The sequence below is a fragment of the Quercus robur genome, chromosome 4 (assembly GCF_932294415.1).
Source record: "Quercus robur chromosome 4, dhQueRobu3.1, whole genome shotgun sequence".
In the NCBI taxonomy this organism is placed as follows: Eukaryota; Viridiplantae; Streptophyta; class Magnoliopsida; order Fagales; family Fagaceae; genus Quercus; species Quercus robur.
Window position 1 is genome coordinate 11,020,322 of NC_065537.1, and position 26,451 is coordinate 11,046,772.

A 26,451-nucleotide genomic window follows, 5' to 3' on the forward strand; every position below is an offset into this window, starting at 1 on the left:
CAAAATAGACACTGCTGAAGGAGTCCAATGTAGAGCAAGTGTTGCTGATAGGGTCCAATTTGTTAGCCGGTGTTATCAAATAGAAATAGAGATTTAGTTGGATTAGTTCTTTAGTTTATTTATAGGCTTATCAAATAAAGGCTTCCTATAATTTAGGAAGAGTTACTTGATTTGTTAACAAATTATTTTTCAAAATGTAATTATTTATTAAATACTACAAACCAAAATTTTCTCTTTCTCAAATTCTTGGAGGCTAGTCACCTCAAATTTGGACTTCAATCCTAGCAACTTTATTTTTTCTCTCACTGTTGCGTCAACTTAGCCTCTAGCCTTCAACCATCATTCATGGGGCAACTTCAACTGCTCTAATTTGGGCATCAATGCTAATTGTCTCTGCAAGTAAAAATTAATGAATATTAATTAAAAAGAAATGGCACCTGGTTGCTAAAAGTAATATGCATGTGAAATCAAACATCACTATGCAAACATGCTCACCACAAACATCCATATTCATTTTTCTCAAACACCTCATATGCAAAATTATAAAACACATGAACACATGTAAATATGAAAAATAAATTATGCTCTTACAAGTACCTCATTCAGGCCAAAGCATATATTTCCCCTTTCTAAATCCCTTTCCCATGGCCCCAACACAGTTGAAACAAGCCCAATACAAATGACACCATCATATACCCACCCACCACAAATAAGAGCATAAGCCAACAAAAAAATGCCAAGAAAAAAAGCATTTCCACTAACACAAATCTTTCAAGAGGTCAATCACTACCAAATATCCTGAAATACTTAACAATAGGCTTCTTTCCTTTCCAGAGTTCATAAGGAGTCTTCTTGGAATCAGGTCTGAAATACACCCGATTGAGTGTATGGCAAGCAGTGTTAACTGCTTCTCCCCAGAAGGATTTGGGAAAATTTTTATTGTGTAGCATGACACGAGCCATTTCCTGAACAACCCTATTCTTCCGTTCCACTATTCCATTCTGTTGAGGTGTCTTGGGTGAAGAAAACTCTTGATGTGTGCCTCGATCATTGCAAAAGGTAGCCAGCTTGGTATTCTCAAATTCTCTTCCATGGTCACTTCTGATTTTGGCTATCATAGTATCTTTCTCAACCTACAATTTCTTACACAGATGTATCATCTTTTTAGGAGCCTCAGCTTTATCTTTCAAAAGCACAACCCAAGTATATCTAGTAAAGTCATCCACAACCACTAGAATATATTTCTTTCCACCTAAACTCTGAAGTCAGGTACGACCTATAAGATCAATGTGCAGTAACTCTAAAGGTCTTGAAGTTTGAACACTAGTTATAGACGGATGTTTGGATTTCACCTGTTTACCTATCTGACATGGTCCACGTATGCACTTATCTATCTTCTCAATCTTAGGTAAACCAATAACTGCATCACATTTGGAAATATTCTCTAATTGCTTATGACTTGCACGCCCCAACCGTTGATGCCACAAATCAACTTGATCAATCTTTGTACTAAAGCACTTGTTGCTTATACTTGGTGTTAAACCATAACAGTTGTCAGTTGTCCTTACACCAACACACATACAGTCACCTCCTCCATTTAGTATCTCACATTCATACTTAGTGAAGAGAACATTCAGTCCATTGTCGCAAATCTGACTGATGCTGAGTAAATTTGCCTTCAGTCCATCAACATACCAAACATCTTCAAAGACTGGCAACCCTGGAATGTCCACAGTTCCAATGCCTCTGATCACAGATTTGCCCATCTCCAAAAGTGACTGTCCCAATCTTTCCTTCAAAAATAGTCATGAATAATCGTTTGTTTCCTGTCATATGCTTGGAACAACCACTATCCAAATACCAAAGACAAGAATCACGTGCCTTTAAGGCGGTTAAAGCAGTATAACACAAGTAATTATTATCACATGTGATAAGACCAAGAAACTCAAGGAAAGATTTAACCAAAGCAACAAGAGACAAAGACAACAAGTAAGCAAGTTGATAAATAAGCAAAAATATTTTCCAAAAATCCATGACAACAGGGGTCAAGGATTAGCTTAAAGATCAAAAGATCAACAACAATAGAGCAACCCGCACTGATACCACTTGTGAGTTTTTAGACCCCTTAAAAACACAGTTGGATTAACTTAGTTAATTTGAGAAGTTATTACTTAGTCCAAATTCCAAATCTAGGTTATCACAATCAAAAAATCATATCATGTATAGCAGCGGAAATATAAATAACACAAAGATATGATGACCTAGGAAACCAAATTGGTAAAAACCTGGGAAGGATTTAACCTAGCTATCCTCAATGTAAACCTGAATCCACTATGAAAGAATCGAAATTTTACAATAGGACTTAGATCACTAATATCCTATTGCTACCCACTAGTAGAAACTTACTGACACGACCACGTGCAAGCTCCAAGACCACGAACTCCTTCTTTCTTGGATTCTTTAGCAAGTACAAGCACACCCGCTTGTGTTTCTTTAAACTTCTATGGCAGCAACTAAATGATCATAAAGTTCTCGAACGAATCTCCTTCTTGATAATCCTAAGTTTGTGTAAAGGAAAGCTCCTCACAGATCTCATAAGAGATTTACACAAACAGTAATATTAGCAACAGAAAAATGTGGCTAGGGTCTTCCTTTTAAACCTAGGGAAAAACATAAAACCCTAAACGTTTTAATGAACTAGGACTGAGTTGGAATTCTGCAAAAAAACGCATTCTGCCTGATTTTCAATTGATCGAGCCTAAGCTTCGATCGATTGAACAAGGCCGAATTGCACTATTCATTCTGCATCAGGTTGAATCCAACTTTACATAAAAGACACAAATTTGAGCAAGTCTAAACAAGACTAAACAACTTGTTTTGATCATGGTTTGCCAACAATACACATTAGAGTTCTAAATACATTAGTTCCTTAGTCTTTAGAACCTAACAATCATCATCACCATCATCATCATCCTCATCCTCAGAATAAGAAGCTACTAGAGGAGGTGGAGGAGATGCCTTAGGAGCAAAGCCACCTATAGCCGCCTGCCGTCGTACAATACAACTGACACGAACGTTCACTTGATAAAACTCAGTAGATAGTGTATCAAGGCGAGCATCCATGCACTGCAGTTGCGCCATGATGTCTCCGAGTGACATATCACTCGTAGAAGAGGAAGGAGCAAATGTGGAAGGAGCAAACGAGATGGAGCTTAACGGGAGGGAGGAGTTGCTAAATCTAATTGCCAAGACCTAATCAGCACCTCGCTATGTTTAACGGTAGCGGCGTCTATGGCACACATGACAGAAAAGTGGTCGGAAGAGGGAAAAAGAACAGAAAAATGGCATAGAATCCGCGTGATAGCCGAAGGGAAAATGAGCTTATCACGGGTAGTTGTATCCCTAAACACATCTATAATAGAAAGAATAAAATGTGAAGGAAAATCAATAGTGAGATGCTCAAGAAGAGACAACAAAAATTGAGCACGAGGCTTTGTGATAGAGTTATAGTGAGAGAGTGGGTGTAAAACAAAAGTCATCACCGTGTTTATGAATTTAGGACCTTTAGCAAAGGGCTTACATGGTGTAAACTAACAATCACCCCAAATAGAAGGGCGCTCGTAGAAAGCAGACATCATCTCATCTTTGGACATAGTCCTCAAACGATCACATCCAAGGTAGTTAAGATGCTCTACCTTCGGAACATGGAGAACATCTGCAACATGCTGTGGTGTGACAACAATGGGCGTACCTCGAATGCGAGTAGAAAAGAGAGGTACTGAAGAATCAACTCCATGCATGTTGGAGTAAAACTCTTGAATCAACACAGAAGGACATGTGACCAAGACATCACACAGTGACTCCCAACCCTAACTGTGAATGACATCGAGTAGGTTAGTGTTGATGAAGTCCGCCAAAATGACTTGGCATTCCAAATGAACACCTCGTCACGAAAAGATCTCCAAGAAGTCCTTTCGGGCATCTTCATCACGAAACCGAATATGAGAAGGAGTAGGATCAGAAGAAGATGATGCCCCGGAACGAAGAGGGTTCTGGGACGGGACTTATGCGTAGGTGCCATAGACACAACTAACGAAAATAGAAAAGCGAGGGAGAGAAAAAGACAGTCAGAAAAGCTCCAAACAATTCAAATATAACAAGTATATTGAAAAGAGAGTATGTATGCATGGGGAATGCATGAACATGTGATATGCAAAAGAAATTGTATCATGGGCTTAGCCAAATCCAAACCTACCAGCGCACAAGCAGTTCAACATGTATAACACATAACTAAATGCATGAAAATACAATTATAATGCACATGGAATGCCATGCATGAAGTTTTTAGGATTGAATCTTCAAAACCCACCCCAAAAATTACACAAAAACCTCTTTGATTTTGAAAAACCCCAAATTTTGCAAAAATCCCAAAAACTTAGGTTTCAAAGAATGAAATGCATGAAAATGAGAGAATCGAAGCTTACCAAGTGAAGAAAAGCTTGATTAATCTCAAAAAATGCTTGAGGAAGAGGTTAGAAGTGAAAGAGAGAGTGTTTGGGAGATGAACAGGTGCGGACTGATCGAGAGAGATCGAGGAAATGAGAACCAGATCGCGAAGAACCTATATATAGATCCTCAGTAATTCTCGACAGATAGAGGTGTCGAGAGGTGTCGAGCCATTTGTTGAGGAAGGTGTCGAGAAAAACAAGGTCGACAGATGCAGCTGTCGAGAAGGTGTCAAGAAACAAAGCAAAGACACAAGAAGAGAAGCTTGATCGATCCACCAGCCGTCAAGAAGCTATCGAGGGTCCAGGAACTTTCTCGATCGATCCACCTAGCTGTCGAGGATCTGTCGAGATTGCGATAAGAAAAAAGCTTAAGAGCTCAACAGATAGCTAGGTGTCGAGGAGGTATTAAGGAGGTGTCGAGATTGCTTAAAAACCGTTTTTCCAGAAGGGAAAAACATAGATATGAATGCAATCAAGCATGCAACTCAACCAAAGATCCAGACAACATTTTAAGCTCTCAAAATTATCTCTCAACAAAAATTTTAAGCACAATGATCCCAAAAACACACACACACACACTAAACAAGTCTAACTAATTTTATATTTCAAAAATAAGTTAAGACAGTTTAGTGAGCATACATTAACACATGTAAAACTTGTGATGGCCAAATCACATTGTACATGCACATGTATCAAGAGTAGCAAAGAATATTGCATGTTGTGTGTGAAAAACATCGCAAGATTGCATAAGTGTATACATGTTATGACAATTTGAGATATGAGAAAGCCACTTTAACTCACACACAATCAATTGTTTGATGGGGACTATCACCTTTGAGGTACATCCTATAACTCCTACATCTCCTAGAATACACGCTTGCAATCATATTTCAAAGCATTTTGATCTTTTTTATTTTTATTTTTCATTGCATATTTTTCTTTTTAAGCAAATCATGCATAGGCATAGGAGATAGAAAAGAAATACCCAATTATGTTAAGCTTTTGACATTCCAATTTTGGTATGCCGAAGCACACAAATGTCATTGACATTGCACTTTTCCTATGCCGAAGCATACAGATGTCATATCATGATTGGCAAGCAACAGTGGTGAGATGGGTTATTTATGCCTTTCTCTTAGGATTTTTTAGTCCTTCCCGTCAAAAAGAGTGATACGAGTGTTAAGTATAAGAGATAACTTAATCTTACTCATTACAAACAAGAGCCACAAAGCTCACTTACTTAGTTGTGCATAGAGATACTCATTTAAGCTACAAGAAATACAAAGTTTAGAAAACTTTATTTCAATGGCCATCCAAGGTACACAAGTACCAATGTACACAAAACACACATTGTTTTTGTATTTTTCTTATTCTTCAATTTTTTTTTAATTTTTTTTATATGAAAAACAAAATAAAGCAAAACTGAAAAATAACCAAACAAAAATATGTTAAACAAAGCAAAGAATAAAAACTAGATTGACTCAAAACAAAAAGCAAAACACACAAGTTATGCAAAAACAAAAACTCAAAAAGAGAGAAGAAAGTTATAGAATCACTTGAAACCATTTTCCTTCCACGCCTTGGAAGAACCTTTCCTTTGAGTGAACCCTTGAACTAGCGATGAGGGGGAAGAATTGAAACCATTCAAGTTCGAAAGGAACATGAGGGCTTTGAGAAGATCTACAAGGGGAGCAAGAAAGGATTGAAGTCGATTCTGGCTTCTAGATGCTATTATGCCATTGCTCTGATGAATGGCTAACCACTTATAGCAATTTGGTCGAGTATGACCGGCAACTCTACAATGATGACAAAGATGCTGCTTCTTCTGTTTAGGCTTTTGAGAGTTAGCCTTCTTAGCCCTAGGATTTTTAGCTTCCTTCTTATCTTGCTTAGGGGGTGCTCCTAAGATAGATTTACCTCTGTCTAGGTTCTCACTAGCTAAATCAGTTTTAACATCGTTGTTCTCAATTTCAACATTATTGCTAGGAGAAACAAAAACAGTAGTACTAGTAAAGGCAATATTAGAAGAAGAGAGACCATACCCTAAACCTGTTCGATCAGAAGCAGATTTCTGAAGACTGAGCATCTCATCAAGCTTTGCACTTGAAGTCCTTTCCAATTGAGCTATGACTTGAAATAGCTCCGCTTCATGCTTCTTGGTCTTCTCAGCCAAGAAATTGTTCTCGAACCTCAGTGCTTCAATAGTCTAATTATCCTCATCAAACTTTATGGAAAGCTCTTCACGATCAAGTTCCACACCACTGAGCTTCTTGGTGGTCAACCTATAAAGTTTCTCATGTTTCTCAGAAATCTTGTATAATTTCTTATAGGCTGTATGGATATCATATTGATCATCCATCTTCTCAAACTTGGACTCCAACAATTCCTCTTCTTCGTCCACATCTTCAACAATCCCCTCAGTAGGATTGACAGTGGCAGTGAAGGCATTCAAGATTTCGTCATCCTCATTGTCGGAATCATCCTCGGGCTCAGTGTCGCTTAAAGTAATTATGAGTGCCTTGCTCTTTCCAATGCTCTTGAGATATGTAGGATGCTCCCATTTCATATGAATGAAGCCTTGACACCCAAAGCACTTAGGTCCTGCGGGAATAGTGTACTGACTGCCATCCTTAGCATCCTTCTTCCCTTTGTCTTAACTTTTGAACTGAGAAGAACTGGATTGCCTACGGTTCTTGTCAAAGCCCTTCCAATTGGAATTCTTCATGAACTTCTTGAATTGCCTGGTGATGTAGGACTTCATCTTAGAATCTTCATTGTCTAAAGACTCATTTGTGTCACTGCTTTTGGCCTTCAAGGCCATGCTTTTGCCCTTGCCCAACTTGCCAATTCATATTAACCCTAGCTCGTAGGTCAACAAATTACCAACCAGCTCTGTCAAAGGAATCTTATCAATATCCTTTGATTCCTTGATCACCGTAATCTTGGCATGGAATTTCTCGGGCAGAGATCTGAGCAATTTCATTACAATCTTGGGTTTAGGAATGGTTTCCCCAAGATTGAAGGTTGAGTTCACTATGTCCTTGAGCTTGGCATAGAACTCATCAAATGACTCATCCTCCTCCATCTTAATCTCTTCAAAGCTTGTAGTGAGCCTCTGAAGCTTCAAGTCCCTGACAGCCTTAGTTCCTTCATAGGTTTTCTGAAGGATGGTCCATGCCTCCTTAGCAGTTTCAAGAGAGGATATCTTCTTGAACTCCTCATTGGTGACTGCACTGAATAAAGCATTCAATGCCTTGCTGTTAAAGTTTGCCGCCTTGATCTTGGCATCATCCTAATCGGCCAACACTTCCATTGGCTTGGTCCAGCCAATCTCTATAGCTTGTCACACCTTTTCATCTAGAGACTGCAAGAAAGCTCTCATGTGTATTTTCCAGTATGCATAGTTCGTGCCATCAAATAAAGGAGGTATAATTAATGACTATCCTATATCCATGACAAACAGGGGTCAGTGGATCAAACACAAAGATTAACCCTAATCAGAGTGTGCTTGCTCTGATACCACTTGATTGGCCAAAAACATATTAACCCCTTTTGATAAATTAACCAATTAATTTAGCCATGTGAATTAATTAAGTTAATTAACATGCAAAAGTATGGTAGCACAAACAAATCACCAATAAACTAAGTGTGCAGCGAAAAATAAATTTGATATGCTGATTTGTTTACGAATGGAAAAAAACCTACATGGCAAAAACCCCCACTAGGTGATTTTTAGGTCACCACTCCCGAAATTCCACTATTATCACAACGCGGTTCCAAGTAAAAGAATCCAGTACGTTACACCAACCTACAATTGAACCCTTATCCTAATACCCAATTGGACTTGTTCTGTAGTGACAATTTCTCCTTTCGATGCACGGCTCCCAACTACGTGACTAACCAATTGCGTAGATCCTAGTACGTGACTTCAATCACCAACTAGAGAAGGTTGTTGGCTGTAAAGTTCTTCAGTTCATCCCAACGATGAAGATCAAGAAGATGCTTGGTCACAAAACCCTACGGTGCACAAACACAGCAACTTCTTCAAGAACGATGAACTAGGGCAAATTCTGTCTCCGGTCACAATTTTCTTGAACAAACTTTGCTCAATACTTGTGCAACTTGTGAACACTTTGACGGCCCTTAAAATAATCCTTTTATATGTTTAGGGTTATGAGAAAAGAAAGTCCAAACATATAAAACCAAATTGAAGTCAAAACAGAACTAGAATTCTGTTTTTCATAAAACTCGACAGATGCCTGTCTATCGAGATGTTGTCAAGTAGTTGTCGAGCCACGGGGCTAGAATAGTTTCTTAAGCTCGATGGATAGCTAGCTGTCGAGATTTAATGAACAGCACTTCTTTTGCTTAAATCTTGGATAGACTTGTATGTCTTCAACACTTGATCTTGAAACACAGTTTCTTGAAGTATTAAACACATTCTAGATCTACCCAAATACAAGTAAAGTGCGTTTTGTCAAAGGATTAGCCAATTACATAAAATAGTGACATATGTTCCTAATAAGTGAATCACATATGTCCTAACATAATGCATGAAATTCATGAAGAATGAAGGATTTAGGATCCTTACCAGAGAAGAAACTCTTGATTTAGACCGAAAATCACAAGGGAATGAAGTTTGGAGTGAGAAAGGAGAGTTTGGGAGGTGAAAAGACACAAACTATCAAGAGCGATCGAGGAGAAATGAGAGAAATGTCGCATGGACCCTATGGAGAGAAATCTCAGTTTCTCGATGGATCGAGAGGTGTCGAGAGCTATCGAGAATAAAAATGCGTGAATTAGCTGTCGAAGAGCTATCGAGGATCTGTTGAGAGGTGTCCATAGCAAAAGGGTCTCGAAGGATTGAGAAGCTATCGAGCATCCAGAAAGTTCCTCGATGGATCGAGTAGCTATCGAGAAGCTATCGAGAATGTAATAAAAAGAAGCTGAAGGGGCTCGTTAGATAGCCTAGCTGTCGAGAGGTGTCCAGCAGCTGTTGAGATTGCTTAAAAACAGTTTTTCAATAAGAGAAAAACACAGATATGAATGCAATCAAGCATGCTATACAACCAAATATCCAAATAACATTTTAAGCTCTCAAAATCATCTCTCAACAAGAAAAATGTCAACCACATAGATTCAAAACACACACACACTAAACAAGTCTAACCAATTTTACATTTCAAAAACAAGTTAAGACAGTCTCATGAGTATACATTAACACATGTATTCCTTGTGATGTCCAAATCAAATTGTACCTGCACATGTATTAAAAGTAACAAAGAATATTGTGTGTTGTGTGTGAAAAACATCGCAAGATTACATAAATGTCTGCATGTCATGATGAGAAAATCACTTTAACTTACACAATCATAACTGTTTAATGGGGACTATCGCCTTCGAGGTACATCCTATAACTCCAACATCTCCTAGAATACATGCTTGCAATCATATGTAAAGCATTTTGATTCTTTTTGCTTTTTATTTTTCTTTGCATATTTTTCTTTTAAGCAAACCATGCATGGGCATATAAGAGATAGAAAAGAAATACCCAATGATGTTAAGCATTTGACATTCCACTTTTGCTATGCCGAAGCATACAAATGTCATTTCATGATTGGTGGGCAATAGTGGTGAGATGGTTATTTATGCCTTTCTCTTAGGATTTTCTAGTCCTTCCCGTCAAAAAGAGTGATACGGGTGTTAAGTATAAGAGATTACTTAATCTTACTCATCACAAACATGAGCCACAAAACTCACTTGCTTAGTTGTGCATAGAGATGCTTATCTAAGCTACAAAAGATACAAAATTTAGAAAACTTTGTTTTAATGGCCATCCAAGGTACACAAGTACCAATGTACACAAACACACACTGTTTTTGGTTTTTTTTTTTTTTTTTTTTTTTTTTTTTTTTTTTTCTGATTTTTCATTTTTTTTAATGAAAAGAAAAATAAAAAAATAAACTAAAATAATAAACAAACAAAAACATGTTAAATAAAGCAATGCATAAAACTATACTGACTAAAAATAAGAAAGCAAAACACACAAGTAATGCAAAAACAAAAACAAGAAGGGGAGAGGGAGAAAAAGTGACTAAATCTTGGAAGAACCTTTTCGTTTTGCAAAACACAAAAATCTTTTTTCTTCCACACCTTGGAAGAACCTTTTCGTTTTGCAAAACCTTGATCCAGCGGTGACGGGGAAGAATTGAAACTGTTCAAGTTTGAAAGGAACATGAGGGCTTTGAGAAGATCTCTAAGTGGAGCAAAGGAGGATGGAAACTGATTCTAGTTTCTTGATGAGATCATACTCTTGCTCTATTGAGTGGCTAACCACTTGTAGCAATTAGGTCGAGTATGTCCAACTGCTCCATAGTGATGACAGAGATGCTGCTTCTTCTATTTAGGCTTTTGAGTGTTTCCCTTCTTAGCCCTAGGGTTTTTGATCTCTTTTTTATCCTACTTAGGGGGTGCTCCTAAGATAGATTTACCCTTGTCTATGTTCTCACTCGCTAACACATGTTGCACATCATTGTTTTTAGATTCAGCATTACTACTAAGATGAACAAAAACAATAGTACTAGTAGAAGCAATACTAGGAGAAGAGAAATCATACCCTAAATCGGTTCGATCAGAAGTAGATTCCAATAGACTAAGCATCTCGTCAAGCTTTGCACTTGAGATCCTCTCTAGTTGGGCTCTAACTTGGAACAATTCTACCTCAAGCTTCTTGGTCTTCTCAACCAATAAATTATTCTCGAATCTCAGTGCTCCAATGATCTAATTGGCTTCATCAAACTTTGTGAAAAATTCTTCTCATTCAAGCTTCTCATCACTAAGCTTCTTGGTGGCCAATCTATACAACTTCTCATGTTTTTCCAAGACCTTGTATAACTCTGCATAAGTTGTGTGGATGTCATTTGGTTCATCCATCTTCTCAAATTTAGACTCCACCAAGTCTTCATCTTCATCCACATCTTTAACAATCCCTTTAGTGGGATTTACAGTGGCAATGAAGGCATTTAGGATTCCATCATCCTCATTGTCAGAGTCATCTTCAGGCTCGGTGTCATTTAAAGTAGCAGCAAGTGCCTTACTCTTCCCAATAGTCTTGAGATATGTAGGGCACTCTTGTTTCATATGTCCAAAACCTTGACATCCAAAGCATTTTGGTCCTAAGGGAACAATGTACTGACCGCCATCCCTAGCATCCTTCTTTCCTTTGTCCTAGTTATTAAAATAAGGCATGCTAGACTACTTGTGGTCTTTATCAAATCCTTTAGCATTGGCATTTTTCATAAACTTTTTGAACTGCCTCATGATATAGGATTTCATCTTAGAATTTTCATCATCTGAAGACTCATTTGTGTCACTGCTCTTGGCCTTCAATGCCATGCTCTTTCCTTTACTGGATTTCCCTATCCTTGTCAAACCCAACTCATAGGTCTACAGATTGCCTACCAACTTTGTCAAAAGAATTTTGTCAATATCCTTCAATTCCTCAATTGCAGTAGTCTTGGCATCAAATCTCTCGAGTAGAGATTTAAGCACTTTCCTGACAATGTTTGGTTCAGGAATGGTTTCCCCAAAATTAAAGGCTGAGTTCACTATGTCCTTGAGCTTGGCATAGAACTCATAAAATGACTCATCCTCCTCTATCTTAATCTCTTCAAAGCTCGTGGTAAGCCTCTGAAGCTTTGAATCCTTGACAGCCTTGGTTCTTTCATAGGTTGTCTAGAGGATGGTCCATGCTTCCTTTATAGTTTCAGTAGAGGATTTCTTCTTGAACTCCTTATTTGAGACCGTACTGAATAAAGTATTCAATGCCTTGCTGTTGAAGCTAGCCGCCTTGATCTTAGCATCACCCCAATTGGCCAGCACTTCCTTTGGCTTGGTCCAGCCTATCTCCATAGCTTGTCACACTTTTTCATCTAATGACTGCAAGAAAGCTCTCATGTGTACTTTCTAGTATCCTTCTTTAGTGCCATCAAATAAAGGAGGTATAATGAAAGACTGTTCTCTATCCATGACAAACAGGGGTTAATGTATCACACAGCAAATATTAAAACCTAATTAGAGTGTGCCTACTCTAATACCAGTTGATGGGCTAAGAATGTATTGACCCCTTGTGATGAATTAGCCAATTAATTAGCCAAGTTAATTAATTAATTCAATTTGCATGCAATAAGCATGGTAGCATAAATAAATCACCAAATAATTAAATGCAATAGAAATTAAACTGATACGGTGATTTGTTTATGAATGGAGAAAACCTAAACAGCAAAACCCCATCAGGTGATTTTAAGGTCACCACTCTTGAGAATTCACTATTATCAAAACAATCGGTTACAAGTAAAGGAATTCTAGTATCTCATACCAACCTATAGCTGAACCCTTACCCCAATACCCAATTGGACTTGTTCTGTAGTGATTATCTTTCCTTTTAATGCACGACTCCCAGTACGTGACTAACTAATTCGATGCACGGATCCCAGTACGCGGCTTACTCACCAACTTGAGAAGATGTTAGATGTAAAGTTCTTTAGTTTATCACACGATGAAGATCACGAAACTCCTTGGTTACAGAACCCTACGGTGTACAAACACGGCAGCTTCTTGAATAGAAATATGAACTAGGGCATATGTCTTCGGTTCATAATATGCTTGTGAAAAACTTTTGCATTGAGTTGTATTAGCTGTGACGGCCCTTAAAACAATCCTTATATATGTTTAGGGTTGTGAGAAAAGAAAGCCCAAACATCTATTCACGGATTGGATTGAAATCAGCTTTGAAAAACTGAATTTCATATACCTCGATAGATAGCTTGTCTATCGAGCTAGCTATTGAGTATCAGGCTTCAGCAGCCTTTTAAAACATGATAGATACTAGCTGTCGAACTTTAAAATCCAGTACTTCTTCACTTGTTTCTTGGACAAACTTGCATGGTTTTAACACCTGAACTTGAAACCTTATTCCTTGAAGCATTAACCACATTCTAGATCTACCCAATTACAAGTAAAGTGCGTTTTGTCAAAGGATTAGCCAATTCTATATTGACATATATTCCTAACATTGAATCACATATGTCCTAACAACAAGCTATGCAAGGTTGCTGCAAAAAATGTAATGAATGTGGATTTAGGGCTAAAGAAGATAGCTATTCTTAAACAAGAAAAGAAAAACTTGTTGCTGAATTTACTTGATGCTAATGAACTGGTAAATAAGGTGAAGGCTGAAAATATTGACTTGGCTGAAAAAATTAAGAAATTAGAACTAGAATTTAGAGAACACTCAAATAGGTCTGCTAGTTCTAAACTTGATCACATGTGGAGTATTCAAAAGTCTCCCTTAGACAAATCAGGTTTAGGTTTTGTTAATAGCATCTCTGAGTTTGAAACTCATTCTACAAACTTTTTTCCTTCTTCTAAACCATCTAAGATAGAAGTTGTAAAGCCAAAAGAAGAAGTTCCTACTCCTAGGAAGATTAGGGTAGATCTTAAAGAGTCTAAGCCTAAGAGTCCTAACTTACCTAAGGGTAAGAAGCATGATAGACCTTTGTGGGTTTATCATTTTTGTGGAAAAGCGACGCATACTCGTCCAAACTATTTCAAGTTGCAAGCTATTAAACAACAAAATGTACCTGTGTCTCAAGCACAAGATCCTATGATACTTATTGGTGAATTGGTAAATGCTTTAAACCTTTATACCAATGCTAGAGTTGCTTATCTGAATAATAACTCCAAAACCAAAGTTACATCTAAGAAGTTATGGATGCAAAAGGCTCAATCTAATTGAGTCTTTCTGACATGGTCCTTGTGCTTCATCTCAAAATCCTTTGTGATCATTTTTTTTTCTAGGATTTGCATTTTATTACATTCATGCATTTCATATTAGGTTGTTTTTGTTTTTCTTTAAAAAAAAAAATTAAAAAAAAAGGGAAGGAAATAGGAAAGTGGAAGGATGTGTTTTGTCTTACACGTCATGGATTTGTAGTTACGGTTGGCCATGTTATCTTTGCATAACATGCCAGTGTACCATGTTTAGCTTAGATGAGCTTATTTTTCTGCACTTTGCTAGTTTTAGCTATGTAGTGCATGTTTGAGTAAATTGTTTATAGTTTTTGATCACATGATCTTGATTTTGAAGTCACATACTTTTGATTGTAAGGTTGAATTTAATCATCTCACCACTATTTACTAGCCAATCATGAACACCTTAATGCATATCATAAGTGTAGCACATGCACAAAAAGAAAATAAGGTTGTAAGGTTGAATTTAATCAACCATCTTATTGGCTTTATTTCGTGCCAAATTTACTTGTAATTTAGCAATTAGTAATCCTGTGTTTAGGTGGGATTCATGTAAGGGTAGTGTGTGAAAAAGTGTGAAGAAATGCTCAAGACTGTGCAGTGAAGCAGGGACTCATGGCTGGATCTCGCTGGTGGCTCGAGGCTTGCAATCCGCTAGATGATGCACACGAATGAAGCATACAAAGAAGTTGAACCGTCATGCCAGCTGTAGCACTACAGGACAAAAAGCCCAGACTGACCATTCAGTTAGCTCGCAGCTTGGACTCGCGACTCATCAATAACAACATTCACTATCTTCATTACCTTCATGGTTCTTTTGTTGTATACCTGATAAGCCGTGCTTCTAGAGGAGTAGCCCAGAAATATACCTTCATCGCTCCAAGAGTCAAACTTTCCCACATTTTCTCTATCCTTGAGAATGAAACAAGTACTTCCAAAAATTCTAAAATACTTCACATTTGACTTCTTTCCTTTCCATAACTCATAAGGAGTCTTCTTGGTACCAAGTCTGAAGTACACCTTATTAACCGTATGACATGCAGTGTTGACAGCTTCTCCCTACAAGTTTCTAGCCACATCTTTGTTTTGCAACATGGCTCTAGCTATTACACCATTCTATTGAGGAGTAATAGAAACAAAGAATTCTCGAGATATACCTGATCTTGTGCAAAAGGACTCCATATATGAGTTCTTGAATTCTTTACCATGGTCACTTTGAATTCGATCAATCTTTAGACTCTTTTCATTCTGCAGTCTTGTGCACAAAGCTTCAATGTGCTCAGGAGCATCAGACTTGGATCGTAGGAGAATGACCCTAGTGTATCTAGTGAAGTCATCTACCACAACCATGATGTATCTCTTACCACCAAGAGACTTGGTTCTAGTTGAACCCATAAGATCTAGATGTAGAAGCTCCAATGGCCTAGATGTAGCTGATGTTTGAGTGCTCGGATGCTTAGCTTTCGTTTGTTTCCCAAGCTGACATGGTCCACACACCACATTGCTCATTCTACTAAGCTTTGGTATCCCTAAGACTGATTCATGCTTAGATACAATAGAAAGATGTTTGTAACTAGCATGTCCCATTTGTTGATGCCATAGATCTTCATTTGGCAAACAAATGCTATTGCACGCAATATCAACATCAAGAACCAATCCATAGCAGTTGTCTAAAGTGCAAACACCACTTATGAGTTTCTTTCCAGACTCATCCATAACAAGACACTTTCCCTTTGAGAATAGTACCATGAAGTCTTGATCACATATCTGACTTATGCTCAACAGGTTCACCCTTAGACCTTCTACATATAGAACATTTGCAATGTCCAACAGTCCAGGTAGAGAGGTGATTCCTTTTCCTTTAATCTGTGATTTGATCCCATCACCAAAAGTGACATTGACACCTTTCTTAGACTTGAAAATCTTGAAGAGAGATCGGTCTCCAGTCATGTGTCTTGAGCAACCGCTGTCAAGGTACCACAAACACGTGTCCATAACTTTAAATGTGGACTTCATCATAAAACACACTTCGTGCTTAGATGACAGATAAGTGGGAATAGTGCTTTCTCATCTTCCCTTCAGCTATCATGAGGCTTTTACGCCATTTTGATGTTCCTTTTCCCTCTTTCGAGCCCTTTAATGTCATGGGTGCTATAGATGCTGGCACCATTAAACGCAGTAAGGCGCAATTTTGATCGAGGCGTTCCAATATGGCAGCTCCTCCCACTCCTTCAGCTTCATCTACCTTCGCTCCTTCTACTTCAGCGGGAGGTGTGACTCTGGATGAGATCATGGCCCAGTTTCAGCGCATGGATGCTCGCCTTGATACACTCTCTACTGAGTTGTATCAGGTGAACACCTATGTTGACTGTATTGCTAGATGGCAGGCTCGCCTTGGTGGCTTTGTAAAGTCTCCCTCTCCTCCTCCCGAGGCATCTGAGACATCCGAGGATGATGATGGCTCCAACAACAATGATGATGATGAGGATGGAGATGCTAGCTCTTCCGGTACTAGCGAGATGTCTACTTGACACTCTTACCCTTTGTCACTCGTGACAAAAAGGGGGAGTAGTTTTGATTATGAGAGTAGCCATAGTTAGGGGGAGGGTTAGTATAGGAGATTTTTGACAGGGGGAGTGTTTATATGGGAGATGTAGTGAGGATCTGATGCATTTTTTTCTTTTCTTTCTATTTTTGATACATTATGCTTGTACATAGGTCTTGTGACCATTATTGACATACATTGTTCTTATATTCCTTATATAGTGATGTATGTTTTTCTTTTCACCTATCTCTCCATGTGTGGTTTCTTTTCTTTCTTTATACACATGTTTCTTATATTATGTATGCAATCTATTATTTATGTTTCACACTAAGATGCTGTGATGAGTTTTGCTTAAAATGTTTCAGAAATATAGGTTGTCAAAGTCTTTCTTGCCATAGACTCTCTTCTTGCAAAGTTTTTCAAGAGTTTGTGTTAGGATATATTTTATTGTATTCAACAAGTGAATATGAGTTGAGTGATTTATGACTTCTCTCATATCTCATTTGTTTGTTGTGGTTTTGTCATGGATTACCAAAGGAGGAGATTGTTAGGACATATGTGATTCACTTGTTAGGAACATATGTCACTATTTTATGTAATTGGCTAATCCTTTGACAAAACGCACTTTATTTATATTTGGGTAAATTTAGGATGTGTTTGATGCTTCAAAAAACCTTGTTTCAAGTTCAAGTGTTAAAGTCATGCATGCTTATCCAAGATTCAAGTGTGAAAAGTGTTGTTCATTAAAGCTCGAAAACTAGCATCTATCGAGCCTTGAAGAGTTGTTCCAAACCATGGCTCGACAACAGCTCGACAGATAGGGTATCTGTCGTGGTTTATGAAGTTCAATTTTTCAGGACTGTTTTTCATCCAATTCGTGATTGTATGTTTGGGCTTTCTTTTCTCACAACTCTAGACATATAAAAGGATTATTTTAAGGGTCGTCAAAGGTGATACAAGTTGTACAAGTGTTGAGCAAAGTTTGTTCAAGCAAATTGTGACCGAAGACATAATTTGCCCTAGTTCATCTTTCTTGTGAAGAAGCTACTGTGTTTGTGCATCATAGGGTTTTGTAACCAAGGAGCTTCTCGATCTTCATCGTGTGATGAACTAAAGAACTTTGTAGCCAACAACCTTCTCTAATTGGTGTTTGAAGTCGCATACTAGGATTCACGCAATTGGTTACTCATGTACTTGGAGCTGTGCATTACAATGAGAGATTGTCAGTACAAAACAAGTCCAATTGGATATTGGGTTAAGGGTTCAACTATAGGTTGGTATAAGGTACTGGGATTCTTTTACTTGTAACCGCTTGTTTTGATAATAGTGAATTCTCGAGAGTGGTGACTTTAAAATCACCCAGTGGGGTTTTTGCCGTGTAAGTTTTCCCCATTCGTAAACAAATCACCGTATCAATTTAATTTCCGCTGCATATTTAGTTATTTGGTGATTTGTTTGTGCTGCCACATACAATTGCGTGTTAAATTGATTAATTAATAAACTTGGCTAATTAATCAATTAATTCATCACAAGGGGCCAATACGTTTTTGGCCTATCAATTAATAACATGATCCATGTTCTATTTTAGACCTTTGACCAAATCTAGCATGTAACCTTAGAAAAGAAGTACCATAACATTTTTTTTTGGTAGAACTCATTTGTATTTACACGTGATTGGCTTCATTCATAGTCTATATATATAAATATATAAATATAAATATATATATATATATATATCATCTTTTGAATTCAATCCGCGATTGCATTTATCACCTTTGCCTCCCCTTAAATATTTCACCCTCTACTTAACCAAATGAAGCTTCAAAACACCAATCTTTGTGAGCTTTGGTGCAAAAACTATCTCGTGATTCTTCTCCTTTCCATGAACCTATTATGGTTCCAACCTACTATTGTTGCTAGTGCATCAAGAAATGAGACTAATCACTTGGCTTTGTTCAAAAGTAAAGAATCAATAACCAATGATCCACATGAAGTTGTGAGCTCATTGAATGACTCAATTCACTTCTGCAACTGGCATGGTGTTACATGCAACCTAAGGCATTAACGAGTCACCACCTTGAACCTAAAAGGGAATAACTTGGGTAGGTTTATATCACCTTACACTAGCAACCTAACCTTTCTTAGGATCATGTACCTTCAAAACAACGGCTTCAGGGGTAACATACCACTAGAAGTTGGATGTTTGCTGTTAGGACATATGTGATTCACTTGTTAGGAACATATGTCACTATTTTATGTAATTGGCTAATCCTTTGACAAAATGCACTTTACTTGTAATTGGGTAGATCTAGGATGTGTTTAGTGCTTCAAGAAAATGTGTTTCAAGATCAAGTGTTAAAGCTATGCAAGTCTATCCAAGAAACAAGCTGAAGAAGTGTTGTTCATTAAATCTCGATAGCTATCTCAACAGCTAGCTATCTATCGAGACCTGTAGAGCTGTTGAAACCCGTGGCTCGACAGCAGCTTGACAGATAGGGTATCTATCGAGATTTATGAAAAACAGAATTCCAGTTCTGTTTTGACTCCAACCCATGATTATGTGTTTGGGCTTTCTTTTCTCACAATTCTAGACATACAAAAGGATTATTTTAAGGGCCGTCAAAGAGTTCACAAGTTGCACAAGTGTTGAGCAAAGTTTGTTCAAGCAAAATGTGACCAGAGACAGAATTTGCCCTAGTTCATCATTCTTGTGAAGAAGTTGATGTGTTCGTGCATCAAAAGGAGAAATTGTCACTACAGAACAAGTCCAAATGGGTATTGGGATAAGAGTTCAACTATAGGTTCGTATAAGGTACTGGGATTCCTTTACTTGTAACTGCTTGTTGTGATAATAGTGGAATTTCGGGAGTGGTGACCTTAAAATCACCTAGTGGGGTTTTTGCCGTGTTGGTTTTCTCCATTCGTAAACAAATCACTGTGTCAAATTTTTTTTCCGCTGCATACTTAGTTTATTGGTGATTTGTTTATGCTACCACGCGTTTACATGTTAATTAACTTAATTAATTCAATTGGCTATATTAATTGGTTAATTTATCATGAGGGGTCAATTCATTTTTGGTCTATCAAGTGGTATCAGAGTAGGCACACTCTAACTAGGTTTTAATCAATGTTGTGTTGTTCCATTGACCCTTGTTTGTCATTGATGGCACTAACTATGCATATTGGAAAGTACGCATGAGAGTTTTCTTGTAGTCTCTAGATGAGAAGGTTTGGCAAGCTGTTGAGATAGGCTAGACCAAGCCAAAGGAAGCACCAACTGACTGGGATGAAGCCAAGATCAAGGTGGAAAACTTCAACAGCAGGGCATTGAATGCCTTATTCAATGCAGTCACCAATGAGGAGTTCAAGAAGATATCTTCTACTGAAACTGCTAAGGAGGCATGGACCATCCTCCAGACCATCTATGAGGGAACCAATGCTGTCAAGGATTCGAAGTTACAGAGGCTCACTACAAGCTTCGAAGAGATTAAGATGGAGGAGGATGAGTCGTTTATTAAGTTCTATGCCAAGCTCAAGGGCATAGTTAACTCAGCCTTCAATCTTGGAGAAACCATTCCTAAACCCAAGATTGTAAGGAAAGTGCTCAAATCTCTGCCCGAGAAATTCCATGCCAAGATTACAACAATCAAGAAATCAAAGGATATTGACAAGATTCCTTTGACAGAGTTGGTTGGTAATCTACAAACTTACAAGCTAGGGTTAACAAGGATTGGTAAGTCAGGCAAGAGCAAAAGCATGGTCTTGAAGGCCAAGAGTAGTGACACAGATAAGTCTTCAGACGATGAAGATTCTAAGATGAAGTCCTACATTACCAGGCAATTCAAGAAGTTCATGAAGAATGCCAACGGGAAGGGCTTCGACAAAAACCATAGGTAATCTAGTTCTTCTCAGTTCAAGAGTCAAGACAAAGGGAAGAAGGATACTAAGGATGGCGGTCAGTACACTGTTCCCGTAGGACCTAAGTGCTTTGGATGTCAAGGCTTGGGTTATATGAAACAAGAGTGTCCTACATATCTCAAAAGCATTGGGAAGAGTAAGGCACTTGCTGCTACTTTGAGCGACACTGAGCCTGAGGATGATTCTGATAATGAGGATGACGAAATCTTGAATGCCTTCCCTGCCACTATCAATCCTATTGAGGGGATTGTTGAAGATGTGGATGAAGAAGAAGAATTGGCGGAGTCCAAGTTTGAGAAGATGGATGATCAAGATGATATCCATACAGCTTATGAGAAATTATACAAGCTTTCTAAGAAACATGAGAAACTTTATAGGCTGACCACCAAGAAGCTCAGTGATGTGGAACTTGATCGTGAAGAGCTTTCCATAAATTTTGATGAGACTAATTAGACTATTGGAGCACTGAGGTTCGAGAGTAATTTCTTGGCTGAGAAGACCAAGAAGCTTGAAGCGGAGCTGTTTCAAGTTAAAGCTCAATTGGAGAGGACTTCAAGTGCAAAGCTTGATTAGATGCTTAGTCTTTAGAAATTTGCTTTTGATCGAACAGGTTTAGGGTATGGTCTCTCTTCTTCTAATATTGCTTCTACTAGTACTACTGTTTTTGTTCCTCCTAGTAATAATGTTATTGAGAACAATGATGTTAAAACTAATATAACTAGTAAGAACATAGACAAAGGTAAATCTATCTTAGGAGCACCTCATAAGCAAGATAAGAAGGAAGCTAAAAACCCTAGGGCTAAGAAAGCTAACTCTCAAAAGCCTAAATAAAAGAAGCAACATCTTTGTCATCATTGTGGAGCTGTCGGTCATACTCAACCAAATTGCTATAAGTGGTTAGCCACTCAACAAAGCAACGGCATGATAGCATTTGGAAGCCAGAATCAGCTTTAATCCTCTCTTACTCCCCTTGGAGATCTTCTCAAAGCCCTCATGTTCCTTTCAAATTTGAACGGTTTCAATTCTTCCCCCTCACCGCTGGTTCAAGGGTACACTCAAAGGAAATGTTCTTCCAAGGCATGGAAGGAAAATGGCTCCAAGTGATTCTATCACTTTTCTCTTTCTCTCTTCTTGTTTTTTGCTTTTGCATAACTTGTGTGTTTTGCTTTTATATTGAGTCAATCTAGTTTTTTTTTTCTTTGCTTTGTTTAACATGTTTTTGTTTGTTTTAAGTTTTATTTATTTATTTTTTTGATATAAAAAAAATTGAAAAATCAAAAAAATACAAAAAACAGTGTGTGTTATGTGTACATTGGTACTTGTGTACCTTGGATGGCCATTGAAACAAAGTTTTCTAAACTTTGTATCTCTTGTAGCATAGATGAGCATCTCTATGCACAACTAAGCAAGTGAGCTTTGTGGCTCGTGTTTGTGATGAGTAAGGTTAAGTGATCTCTTGTACTTAACACTCGTATCACTCTTTTTAATGGGAAGGACTAAAAAATCCTAAGAGAAAGGCATAAATAACCATCTCACCACTGTTGTCTGCCAATCATGAAATGACATTTGTGTGCTTTGGCATAGCAAAATTAAAATGTCAAAAGCTCAACATAATTGGGTATTTCTTTTCTATCTCTTATATGCACATGCATGATTTGCTTAAAAAGAAAAATATGCAAAGAAAAATAAAAAGCAAAAAGATTAAAATGCTTTAAATATGATTGTAAATGTGTATTCTAAGAGATGTGAGAGTTATAGGGTATACCTTGAAGGTGATAGTCCCCATCAAACAGTTATGATTGTGTGTGAGTTAAAGTGATTTTCCCATATCTCAAATCGTCATAACATGTATAAACTTATGCAATCTTGCGATGTTTTTCACACACAACACGCAATATTCTTTGTTACTCCTGATACATGTATAGGTACAATGTGATTTGGCTATCACAAGGTTTACATATGTTAATGTATGCTCACTAAACTGTCTTAACTTGTTTTTGAAATATAAAATTGGTTAGACTTGTTTAGAGTGTGTGTGTGTGTGTGTGTGTGTGTGTGTTTTTGGGATCTATGTGCTTAAAATTGTTGTTGAAAGACGATTTTGAGAGCTTAAAATGTTGACTAGATCCTTGGTTGAGTTGCTTGCTTGATTGCATTCATATCTATGTTTTTCCCTTCTTGAAAAACTGATTTTAAGCAATCTCGACACCTCCTCGACACCTGGCTATCTGTCGAGCTCTTAAGTTGTCTCTTATCACAATATCGACACTTCCTTGACAACTAGGTGGATCGATCGAGAAAGTTCTTGGATCCTCTCTAGCCTCTTGATCGCTGGTGGATCGATCGAGCTTCTATTCTTGTGTCTTTTCCTTGTAACTTGACACCTTCTCCACAGCTGCATCTGTCGAAGTTGTTTTTCTCGACACCTTCCTCAACAGATGGCTCGACACCTATATCTATTGAGATTTACTGACCTTCTATATGAAGGTCCAGCGTGATCCGGTTCTCATTTCTCTCGAACTCTCTCTCGATAGCTTCGTGTTCTCTCCTCCAAACCTCTTTAATTCACTCCAAACTTCTTCCTCAAGGTTTTTTTAAACTTTTACCAATTTTTCTTCACTTAGTAAGCTTCGAATCTCTCTTTTTCATGCATTTTCATGTTTTGAAACCTAGGTTTTGGGGTTTTTGAAAAATTTTGGGGTTTTTCAAAATTGATGAAGTTTTGGTGAAATTTTTAGGTTGGGATTTGCTTATGTGATCTTAAAACTTCATGCATTGCATCTCATGTGCATTATAACAGTATTATCATGCATTTAGATGTGTGCAAATTGATTGTGTGCTGGTAGAATTGGATATGATTGCATCTCACATGTTCATGCATTCCCCATGCATACATACTCCTTTTTCAATATACTTGCTATATTTGAATTGTGTTGGGACTTTTCTGATTGTCTCTTTCTCTCCCTCTCTTTTCTGTTTACGTTAGTCGTGTTTATGGCACCTAAGCATAAGTCATCTCCATCCTGGAACCCTCTTTGTTTCGAGGCATCTTCTTCATCTTTTGATCCTACTCCTTCCCATATTCGGTTCCGTGATGAGGATGCGTGAAAGGACTTCTCAGATAAATTTTCTCAAAGAGGTGTTCATTTGGAACGCTGAGTCATTTTAGCGGACTTCGCTGACACTGACCTACCCGATGTCATTCACAGTTGGGGTTGGGAGTCACTGTGTGATGTCCCGGTCACATGTCCATCAGTGCTGATTCAGGAGTTTTACTCCAACAAGCTTGGATTCGATTATTCAATACCTCTCTTTTCTACTCGCGTTCGAGGTACGTGCATTGTTATTACACCCCAGCTTGTTGCGGATGTGCTTCGTGTTCCGAGGATAGAGCATCCTGACTACCCTGGATGCAAGTGTCTGAGGACTGTGTCCAAAGATGAGATGATTTCTGCATTCTGCGAGCGCCCTTTTGATTGGGGTGATCGTCAGTTTACACCATGTAAGACCTTTGCTAAAGGTCTTAGATTCATGAACATGGTGATGACTTTTGTTTTGCACCCACTCTCTCACTACAACTCTATCATAGAGCCTCAATCTCAATTTTTGTTGTCTCTTCTTGAGCATCTTATTATTGATTTTCTTTCACATTTCATTCTTTCTCTTATTGATGTGTATAGGGATACGACTACCCGTGATAAGCTCATTTTCCCTTCAGCTATCATGCGGATTTTATGCCATTTTTCTATTCCTTTTCCCTCTTCCAACCATTTTTCTGTCATGTGTGCCATGGACGCCGCTACCGTTAAACGTAGCGAGGCGCAGTTTATGTCATGGCAGACGGATTCAGTAGCTTCTCCCTCCCGTTTGGCTCCATCTTGTTCTGCTCCATTCACATCCACTTTCTCCTCTTCTACGAGTGATGTGTCACTCAAAGACATCATGGCGCAGCAGCGCATGGATGCTCACCTTGATACACTCTCTACAGATTTGTATCAAGTGAACGTTCATGTCGGTCGTATTGCACGGCGGTAGGTGATCACGGGTGGCTTTGCTCTTAAGGCTTCTCCTCCACCTCCTCCAGTGGCTTCTAATTCTAAGGATGAGGATGATGATGATGGTGATGACGATGATTCTTTTGATGGTGATGATGATGGAGATGCTAGCTCTACCGATGAAAGTAGTTTTGGATATGAGAGTAGTCATTCTTATGGGGAGAGTTAGTATAGGACATTTTTGTTAGGGGGAGTGTTGATATTTTTGAGGGATGTAGTGAGGATTACTTATATCTTTTTCCTTTCTATATTTTCAGATACACTTATTCTTGTACATGGGTCTTTTTCTTTTCTTTCACCTACCTTTGCATGTGTTATTTCTTTTCTTTCTTTATACACATGGTTCTTATTTCTTGTATGCAATCTATTTATTTCTGTTTCATACAAAGATGCCTTGATTAGTTTTGTTTAAAGTGTTTCAGAAATACAGGTTGTCAAAGTCTACTTACCATAAACTCTCTTCTTGTAAAGTTTTTCAAGAGTTTGTGTTAGGATAGATTTTATTGTATTCAACAAGTGAATATGAGTTGAGTGATTTATGACTTCTCTTATATGTTCATTTGTTTGTTGTGGTTTTGTCACGGATTGCCAAAGGGAGAAATTGTTAGTACATATGTGATTCACTTATTAGGAACATATGTCACTATTTTATGTAATTGGCAAAACCTTTGACAAAACGCACTTTACTTGTAATTGGGTAGATCTAGCATGTGTTTAATACTTCAAGAAACTGTGTTTCAAGATCAAGTGTTAAAGTCATGCAAGTCTGTCCAAGAAACAAACTGAAGAAGTGCTGTTCATTAAAGTTCAATAGCTATCTCGACAACTAGCTATCTAACGAGACCTATAGAGTTGTTGAAGCCCGTGGCTTGACAGTAGCTCGACAGATAGTGTATCTATTGAGATTTATGAAAAATAGAATTCCAGTTCTGTTTTGACTCCAATCCGTGATTATGTGTTTGGGCTTTCTTTTATCACAACCCTTGACATATAAAAGGATTATTTTATGGGCCATCAAAGAATTCACAAGTTGCATAAGTGTTGAGCAAAGTTTGTTCAAGCAAAATGTGACCGGAGACAGAATTTGCCCTAGTTCATCATTTTTGTGAAGAAGTTGCTGTATTTGTGCACCGTAGGGTTTTGTGACCAAGAATCTTCTTAATCTTCATCATGGATGAATTGAAGAACTTTGTAGCCAAAAATCTTCTCTAGTTGGTGATTGAAGTTGCATATTGGGATCCACGCAATTGGTTAGTCATGTACTGGGAGCCGTGCATCAAAAGGAGAAATTGTCACTACAAAACAAGTTCAATTGGGTGTTGGGGTAAGGGTTCAACTATAGGTTGGTATAAAATACTGGGATTCCTTTATTTGTAACCACTTGTTGTGATAATAGTGGAATTTCGGGAGTGGTGACCTTAAAGTCACCCGGTGGGGTTTTTGCCATATTGGTTTTTTCCATTTGTAAACAAATCACCGTGTCAAATTTATTTTCTATTGCATACTTAGTTTATTGGTGATTTGTTTGTGTTACCATGCGTTTGCATGTTAATTAACTTAATTAATTCACTTGGCTAAATTAATTGGTTAATTTATCACAAGGGGTCAATTCGTT

The 26,451-nt window shown here is 37.9% G+C and overlaps 1 protein-coding gene across 1 annotated transcript; it reads right to left on the reverse strand.

Moving 5' to 3' along the window:
• Positions 1-779: 779 nt before the first annotated feature.
• Positions 780-3,800, reverse strand: LOC126721359 (uncharacterized). Its single transcript, XM_050424403.1, has 3 exons — positions 3,696-3,800; positions 1,353-1,793; positions 780-1,133 (listed from the first exon to the last, which is right to left on the reverse strand). The coding sequence occupies exons 1-3, from the start codon at positions 3,798-3,800 to the stop codon at positions 780-782; spliced, it is 900 nt and encodes a 299-aa protein (XP_050280360.1).
• Between the last annotated feature and the right edge of the window lie 22,651 nt (positions 3,801-26,451).

Excerpts from the sequence above, each read along its gene's own strand:
- LOC126721359 (XM_050424403.1), bottom strand. The coding sequence starts at position 3,800 with ATGCATGGAGTTGATTCTTCAGTACCTCTCTTTTCTACTCGCATTCGA. Across the intron at positions 1,794-3,695 it reads ATGTTCTCCATGTTCCGAAG|GAAAGATTGGGACAGTCACT; the intron begins GTAGAGCATCTT and ends CTATTTTTGAAG. Across the intron at positions 1,134-1,352 it reads CATGTCAGATAGGTAAACAG|GTTGAGAAAGATACTATGAT; the intron begins GTGAAATCCAAA and ends AAGAAATTGTAG.